At 40.0% G+C, this 9,055-nt stretch overlaps 1 protein-coding gene across 3 annotated transcripts in view; it reads left to right on the plus strand.

Moving 5' to 3' along the window:
- PPP4R2 (protein phosphatase 4 regulatory subunit 2) overlaps window positions 1-2,490 on the plus strand; it is a 53,881-nt gene extending 51,391 nt beyond the window's left edge. For all 3 annotated transcript variants that reach the window (XM_029050967.2, XM_029050968.2, XM_029050969.2), the window contains one exon: window positions 225-2,490. In XM_029050967.2, the coding sequence (XP_028906800.1) occupies window positions 225-544 (320 nt within the window). In that variant the 3' untranslated portion in view covers window positions 545-2,490. The remainder of the gene's footprint in view (window positions 1-224) is intronic.
- Window positions 2,491-9,055: the final 6,565 nt, after the last annotated feature.

Genomic DNA, 9,055 nt, shown 5'->3' on the forward strand with positions numbered 1-9,055 from the left:
ATTTCAGAAACTGTTAGAAATAGGATGGAATAAGGGGATCCTCAAATGCGGACATCCTATTGACTCATGACTGAATTGACCAAATTAAATATATATGGAAAACAATTTGAACAGCAGAATAGCTTTGTAAACATCTGTATTGTAGAATGGCATTTTGGTGTCCAAGTTAACAGTATTATTTGTTGAAGTTAAAATTATCCCTTCATTTCTCTTTTTATTTTCAGAGTCTTTTATAACACCAAGGGAAGCGACTCCAGAAAGAAAAGATCAAGAAAAGGAAAGTGATGATTCCTTATCTTTGAATGAAGAGACTGCTGAGGAGAGTAGTCCGGTGGAGGAATGTGACCTGCCTGAAGCAGAGAAAGATATAAGCATTGAAGATAGTGAAAGTACAAGACCTGAAAGTAATGGTGCTGATCTCAATAAAACTGAAGAATTGGGAACCCTAGGCAATGAAAATCAAGAAATTCCTTCTGAGCCTGAAGTGGAAAACAGTGATGAGGTCACGGAAATTGTTGAAGAATCTATGGAGCATGAAGTCTAAATAAAAAAACACATTTAGTGCAGTATTTCCATAAGGCTCTGGTTTTACACTGTATACAATTTTATGTAATTAAGTGGACCTTGAGTTTTATAAGAAAAGCAGGTTGTAAAATAAAATTATTTGAGGAAGAAATCCTGAAAGAGTTGTGTGTTGTAAGAACTGTGAATATCAGCTCCTCCAGGTCCTGTTTACCGCTGACTTTTTGGTTTGGTCAACTCAGTGGTTTGTGTATAGATATATTTTTTTTTTAATTTAGAATAATACTGTTTTTAAACTGGAAGGTAATGATTATAATTTTCACAGCCTTTTTGGAGATTACCATACTTAGTTAGATTCACAAGAAAGCTTTTTGTCTTGTCTCTTTGACAGTTCTACCAGTTGTTTCATATTTTGACCATGGTTTCAACATTTTAATGGGTTTCATGTTGGTTATCAGATTTTATTATTTAAATTCTATGGAACCATAAGTCATATATACATATATATATACACACTATTCTAAGGGAGAAATGTTCTATTTTTCTGTTTGTATAAGAGAGGAATACAAGAATACTTTTCTATTGGAAATTGAGTTCATCTCTTTCAGAAGGTAATTTCTTTAACTTCTGAATGAATCAAATAAAATCTGGCCCCTGTGAAACCCTGGAAATCATAAAACGCTGTTGAAATACAGATTAAACACATTCCAAGACACAAGTTCAAACTACAACCGTTTTGTATACTTCAAGGTGCCCGAGTAAAAGGATTTCATTATTTATGATAAAATGCGCTTCTTTTGAGAATGATCTACAAAATAGCTAGATATTTTGTAAAATGAATGCCTGCAAAGCAATTACAAAAATGTCTCCCGAGAATGGGGCAAGTTACTTGTCCTTTTGCTTGCTTTTTTGAACATTGTGAATAGAACGCATTTCCTTCTAAATTATTCTAAATAATGCAAATAGCATTGCTATGATTCACCCCTGTATTGGAAAAATTAATATATTATCTTAGGTATGTATTTGCGCTAAAGTGACTGAAGTTTTAGGGAGCATATAAATCAGAATAATTTGTAAATGACATTTTGAGGTGGATTAAATATTTTTGAACATTCTGACAGCCAGTGCTACAGTTTTCAGACCAGCACAAAGCACAACTGCTTTAAATTCAATATTTTCAAATTTGCTTAAAGCCAGCCAAGCTGCAACTTTCCCGGTCAAAATTAATTGGCTGCCAAATTTATACCTGTTTATTCAACTGTACCTTTTGATATTTAGAGTTTTTAAATTTCTGTAAAGTAGATTTTGTAGATTGTAATGTGTTCACTGCCTTTGTGAAACAGTATATAATTGTATAATTTCTGTGTGTAACCTGAATGCTTGGGCTTTCAAAACAGTATTCATATAAAGCAATAAATATTGTCATGAAAGGTTCGAGTACATTTTTATCAAAATATAGAAAGGAAATCTTAGGAGTCTGATATCTGAGGTACACAGACGATCTCCAAAATTAATGCTAACAATTTCCGATAGTGTATCATATGCTTTGTTTATGGTTTGGGGTAACACAAGTTGTAGGTTTTGATTGTTTAAATTATCAGAGGAAAAACAAAACAAAGTAACTTAGCTCAGTTTGTATTTTCATATGGTTGATGGTAGCCAGAGGATAAATTAAGGGAAGTGCTTGCTAGTTAAAATAAAACTGAACATTGGAGCAATACTTGCCAGTGATAGGAAAATTTTAATTTTTGCAGAGTTTGCTAACTGCAAGTGTGTTATAATAAAAAAAAGTACTTAGTCAAATTTTAAAAGTGACATAATTCAAAGATTGAGCGACATTTTACCTTTTTGTTTAGGAATATTTTTCAATGAGAATAAATTTTAAACATTTTAAGTTTAGAAACTTGTGGAATTTTCTTTAGAATATTTGTGAAAATATTGTCAATAAAACTATTCTTTAAGCACCCATGATCTTTCGATATTTTTATTTTAAGGATTGAGTGATTTTTTTTGGTAAAATTGTATTTTGCCATGTAGCCCAATGCATTTTTATTAAAGTGCAGGAGTGATAACTAACAAATGCCATCACAAACTATATTAGAGATCTTTGTAGTAATGCTGGAATTTGCTAGATTTCAAAAGAAGGCTAGATCAAGTTTGTGATGTTTCCATTGTGAGCTCAGAATTATTTTGAACATATTGATGATATGTGCTTTTTCTTTGGGAAAAGGAAACATTTCACACTTTCCCCTTTTTCCTTCATATGTGCATAAAGGAGAAAAGCCCTAAGGCCTTGCGCAACACCCATGACTGCCAGGATTAGATGCATTAATGCATTTTTTCCAAGAATAAATCTGAGACCATCACAGGCAGTCCTTTTTCATGAATAGAAAGAGGATTCTAGTTGCAACACACCATTTATGAAGATCTGGTTTTATTCATAACGTGATTTCATAACGTGTATTTAAGTAGTGCCAAATTTAAAAAAAGATTAATCATTAAAACTGCAGTAACTTTGTTAAAAGAAAAATTAAATAGTGTTAAAATATCTGGTAGGAGGGACAGGTGCCTAAGTTTTAAATTCACTTCTTCCCTGCTTTCACACTGAATTTTTCTGATCAAAAATATAAAAATAATCATTAGTGTTGTGAATAATAACTGCTAATACCGTTCTACTATTCTCATCACCGCATCCTAATAACCCAATGACTGGGTAGTTTCCGGACCTTACACTGCAAGGATAAGGCCCATCTGTTACAGCCCGCTAGTGAGCCTGGTTGGAGTGAAACAGGTAATATTTAGGGCACCTTTTCTAGATCCTTTTCCCGTCGGGTGATTGGTGTGTTTCTAAGTAGATCTGCTCGGTCGTAGCAAATGTTGTTCTCAAAGTGTGGTAATACGGGTTCACCACCTTGAAAATATTCCCCACCCTGAAAATCACCTCATTCAACCAAACTGAGCACTTAGTGGGTGCAGACCACTATACTAAGCTCTCGGGAGAGTACAACATAGAGTATCATATAAAACACGTTCCCTGCCCGCAAGGAGCTGAAAGTCTAGAGGGGGAGACGGACATTAAAGTAAATAATGGATATATATGTAAGTCCTGTGGGGATGAGGGTGGAGTGAATAAAGATTGCAAATCCAATTACAAGTGCAACACAGAAGGGAGTGGGAGAAGAGGAAATGAGGAGTTAGGGAAGGCCTCTTGTAGGAGATGTGCCTTCATACAGCTTTGAAGATGGGGAGAGTGATAGTCTGTCGACTATGAAGAAGGAGGGTGTTCCAGGTCAGGTAGAATGTGGGTGAGAGACGAGATCGAGGTGCAGTGAGTACGTTGGCATTAGAGGAGTGAAGTGTGCGGGCTGGTTTGGAGTTGGAAATCAGGGAGGTTAGGAAGGGGGGGCAAGGTGATTTAGTGCTTTAAGGCCAAAGGCAAGGAGTTTCTATTTGGTGCAAAGATGGATTTGCAACCACTGGAGGTTTTTGAAAAGTGGGGAAACATGGACTGAATGGGTTTTAAAAAAAAAATGATCCAGGCAGATAATTGAAGGAGGGAGATCCAGGAGGCCAGCAAGGAGGCTGATGCTGTAGTCAAGGTGGGATAGGATGAGTGCTTGGACCAACATAGTAGTTGCTATGCTTTGCACACAATAAGTGCTCAGTGCATACGATTGAATGAATGAAAGGAAAGGGCAGATTTTAACCATGTGAAGGTTGAACTGACAGGATTTGGTGACATGGAATATGTGGGTTGAATGAGATGGACGAGTCGAGGATAAGGCCTAGTTAAAGGGCTTGTGAGACGAGGAGAGTGGTGGTGCTGTCTACAGTAATGGGGAATCGGGGAGGGTGGGGTTTGGGTGGGAAGATGGGAAGTTCTTTTTTGGACATAAGTTTGTGTCAGTGGGACATCTAAATAGAGATGTCCTGAAGGCAGGAGAAAATATGAGACTGCAGAGAAGGAGAAAGATCAAGGTTGAAGATGGAGATTTGGGAATCATCTCTTTTGGGGGGCGTTGGCAGAAAAATCTGCTCTGAGGGCTAAGTCTTTGGTAATAGAACTGGGGAGATGATCCTGGTCAAATACCACCAATCCAGTCTACCCTACCTCTTTTCTAAATAGTGAAAGTGGTTTCATTAGAATCCTAGGTCTTCAGCTAAATGTAGCTCAAGTCAGCAAGTGTTGCTGGTTCATAATGGACAGAGAAGATTCTCCAGCACTGTACTGCTGAGTTCAGCTCCAAAACCTGCATGCAGGCACATAGCAGCTTCTGTTGGTAAAGAGAGACTCCTCTGAGTTGTTTCCACTATTTAAATAACTTGTAATTAGAGAAGAAAATGTAGTTATGGATTTTTTTTTCTTTTTGGTTCAGTGGTACATTACTAACAAGGCTAAAGAAATTGCCCACTGCTGCTCAAACATCCAGGGGGGTACCAAAAAGTGCATTCTACCTCTCTAGCTGCAGTAACTGAAATATTTTATCCTATCTACTTGCAAAGGACTTTTTGTTTAATGTACTGCAAACTTTTTTGATACATTTTAGTCACTCATCTTCCATTACTGAGCCTCAATTCCATATTCTCTTGGTGTCTTCAATTTGTATGGAAGCTTAGAAAGTGCAGAGTTCTTTATAACTAAAGTATAAATGTGTTTTTCTTTCAGCTGTGTAGTTAGATGTACAGTATTCACTGGCTCACTAAATGCTAGTTTAGCCCCACTGAACACTCAGTCCATTGTGATTTGGCATTTGTGGTTTGGGTAATTGTGATACATTAGAAAATTCTGTGTTTAATGGCTCATAAACTCCCTGTGCCTGTGTGCTTTAGCGATTTGTGTTGGGACATGAAGTTCTAGTAAATATTCATAAATATCAGCTTATTCAAGATTCATTAAAATGTTTTCCTGCAATGGTTGGAATTTTACCAGTGGTGCTCCATAATAGGAATGGTAGGGTGTTTTGTTTTGTTTTTTTAACTCCTGCAGTTATTTCTGTTGTATAAGATCTTTTTTCTTGTTTTCATGCCCTTAATAATATTCATTCATTCAATAGTATTTATTGAGCGCTTACTATGTGCAGAGCACTGTACTAAGCACTTGGGATGAACAAGTCGGCAACAGATAGAGACAGTCCCTGCCGTTTGACGGGCTTACAGTCTAATCGGGGGAGACGGACAGACAAGAACAATGGCACTAAACAGCGTCAAAGGGAAGAACATCTCGTAAAAACAATGGCAACTAAATAGAATCAAGGCGATGTACAATTCATTAACAAAATAAATAGGGTAACGAAAATATATACAGTTGAGCGGACGAGTACAGTGCTGTGGGGATGGGAAGGGAGAGGTGGAGGAGCAGAGGGAAAAGGGGAAAAAGAGGGTTAAGCTGCGGAGAGGTAAAGGGGGGATGGCAGAGGGAGTAGAGGGAGAAGAGGAGCTCAGTCTGGGAACGCCTCTTGGAGGAGGTGAGTTTTAAGTAGGGTTTTGAAGAGGGAAAGAGAATCAGTTTGGCGGAGGTGAGGAGGGAGGGCGTTCCAGGACCGTGGGAGGACGTGACCCAGGGGTCGACGGCGGGATAGGCGAGACCGAGGGATGGTGAGGAGGTGGGCGGCAGAGGAGCGGAGCGTGCGGGGTGGGCGGTAGAAAGAGAGAAGGGAGGAGAGGTAGGAAGGGGCAAGGTGATGGAGAGCCTCGAAGCCTAGAGTGAGGAGTTTTTGTTTGGAGCGGAGGTTGATAGGCAACCACTGGAGTTGTTTAAGAAGGGGAGTGACATGCCCAGATCGTTTCTGCAGGAAGATGAGCCGGGCAGCGAGTGAAGAATAATAATTGTTGTATTGGTTAAATACTTATGTGCCAAAAACTGGGGTAGATGCAAGATCATCAGGTCTGACACAGTCCCCGTTCCACATGAGGCTCACAGTCTGAGGAGGGTGAATAGGTATTTAACCCCCATTTTACAGATGAGGAAACTGAGGCATGGAAGAAGTTAAGTGACTTGCCCAAGGTCACACAGCAGGCAACCTTGGGCAACTCACTTAAACTTCTCACATAAGATTCAAGTGGCTGATCTCAAAACACAGGTTTCATGCTATTTTTATTAGGTCTAGCTGTTTCTGATAGAGTTCTCAGCAGAATAGAATCCCTCTTATTTTGAAAGTGTTTAAAGCTATAGTTTTTTCTTGTTTGTTTCTACAGTGGAAAAGAAGTTTGCATTTGCAAAAACTGCAGAATATTATGCTTTCAACTTGGGTGCAGTGGCCTATTTACAACAACCAGAAGCTCAAATTGGGTTTCAAGTAATCCAGTTTGCTTTTCTTGGTTAATGTGGAAATAGAACTGTACAGTGGTAAACTGGCAAGCAATGGAGTTTGAGTGCCAACAGAGCAATGGGCTGAACTAAGTACTTGGAATAAACAGTACAATAGAACCAAGTTTTATTCATTTGACAAATGAATCAAATTCTATTCCTCCTCCCCCACCCAAGATGAAGTTTTACTCTTAGGCAAAGCTATTTCATTCATGAGGTACAGCATCCTGTTTTGGGGGAATGAGAGGAAAAGGCTCAGCCAAAGCTATTCATGGGCCAGACCAACATTCATTTGGGGGGTAGGGGCGGGTGATGCAACAAATCAGTATCCATGTGTGCTTTTAACGGATAGATGGATGATGGAGATGAGGCTCTGTTTCCTACCCCGCCAAAAGGAGATAGGCAATTCATATTAATAATGATAATAATAATGACATTTGTTATCCCTATTTTACAGACTAGGTTAACTGAGGTCCAGAGAAGTTAAGTGACTTGCCCAAGGTCACATAGCAGACAAGTGGCAAAACAGGGATTAGAACCCAGGTCCTTTTGACTCCCAGAACCGTGCTCTACCCACGAAGCCTTCGCATGAAACAAAAACTCCTCACTCTTGGCTTCAGAGCTCTCCATCACCTTGCCCCCTCCTACTTCACCTCTCTTCTCTCTTTCTACTGCCCACCCCGTACACTCCACTCTTCTGCTGCTCACCTCCTCATGGTCCCCCGTTCACGCCTATCCTGCCGTTGACCTCTGGCCCACGTCGTCCCGCTGTCCTGGAATGCCCTCCCTCCTCACCTCTGCCAAACTAACTCTCTTCCCCTCTTCAAAGCCCCACTGAGAGCTCACCTCCTCCAGGAGGCCTTCCCAGACTGAGCTGCTCCTTTCCTTCTGGTTTCCCTCCCCTCCCCCCTCCACTCACCCTCTGCTCTTCTCCCCTCCCCTCAGCACTGTGCTCTCATCTGTATATATTATTTATTACCCTATTTATTTTGTTAATGAGGTGTATATCTCCTTGATTATAGTTATCTTGATTATGTTGTCTTGTTTTGTTTTGTTCTGTTTTGCTTTGCTGTCTGTCTCCCCCATTCAGACTGTGAGCCAGTCATTGGGCAGGGCTTGTCTCTATCTGTTGCCAAATTGTACATTCCAGCGCTTAGTACAGTGCTCTGCACATAGTAAGCACTCAATAAATATGAATGAATGAATGAATGAATGAATGAATTTTTCGTGCTCACAAGCAAGAGCGGAGCATTGTTAGATTGAGGTCTGGCAGGCAGTCTCTTTGTATTTTAAGATTGTTTCTGTTTGTGAGCCTCCTGATTGGCCCACTCAACTGACAGCTGCTGCCAATTAACAGCTAGTTACCTGGTACCCAGGTTGGATCACTTAGCCGATAATGCACTTCTACCCTGTTCTCCAGCCATAAAACTCCACAGCCCCTTACCAAACCTCTGTGGGGAGGCTCTATTGGAGGATAATAGCTCAGGAGACTAGAAATGGATATTTAAAGAAAACCAGGTATCTCTAGACAAGTGAAGCTGAGAATTTACAGTAAGGTCTGTGGCCTGCCTAGGCCACATTCAAGAACTTAGAAGTCTGGGGAATCTTACCTGCTCTCTTCCAGAACCTCAGCCATTTTCTCCCTGGCATCTCTCCTCCCACTAAGTCATTTGGACTCCAGACCCAGCAGTGGTCCTGGTAAGGTATGTGATGCCTGAAGAAATAAGTAATACCTCTTATTGTTGTCCTTATTACACCCTTTTTATTTAATTTGCACTGCCATAACTATCACTGTAGTGGTTGTCTTCAGTTGACATAGTTCATTTTAGTTGTGGGTATTAACTATTTGGTTTGTCCCCTTTTAAAACTAGCAAAAGCTGCTATAGATTACATAAAATTTCATGGACCTGTGGCCTGTGAACAGCAGGAGGCTCCTTTGGGGTCACCTAGGACTGGTTCTCCTATCTCACTGAACTTTCCTTCTCAATTACATTCACTGCTCTTTCTTCCACCTTTCACTCCCCTTAACACAAGGCTCTGCTCTAGAATCGCTACTCCTCTTGCTCTATATTCCCTTCCTTGGGGAATCTGCCTATCTACTCCCAAGACTTTCACTACCACCTCTGGGCAGATGATTCCCAAATCTTTATCTCCGGGCCCAGCCTCACCCAATTTATTGTCTTGCATTTCCTTCTGCTTCCTGGACATAGCCCTGTGGATGACCTA

This window comes from Ornithorhynchus anatinus, chromosome X1, assembly GCF_004115215.2.
Source record: "Ornithorhynchus anatinus isolate Pmale09 chromosome X1, mOrnAna1.pri.v4, whole genome shotgun sequence".
Lineage (NCBI taxonomy): Eukaryota > Metazoa > Chordata > Mammalia > Monotremata > Ornithorhynchidae > Ornithorhynchus > Ornithorhynchus anatinus.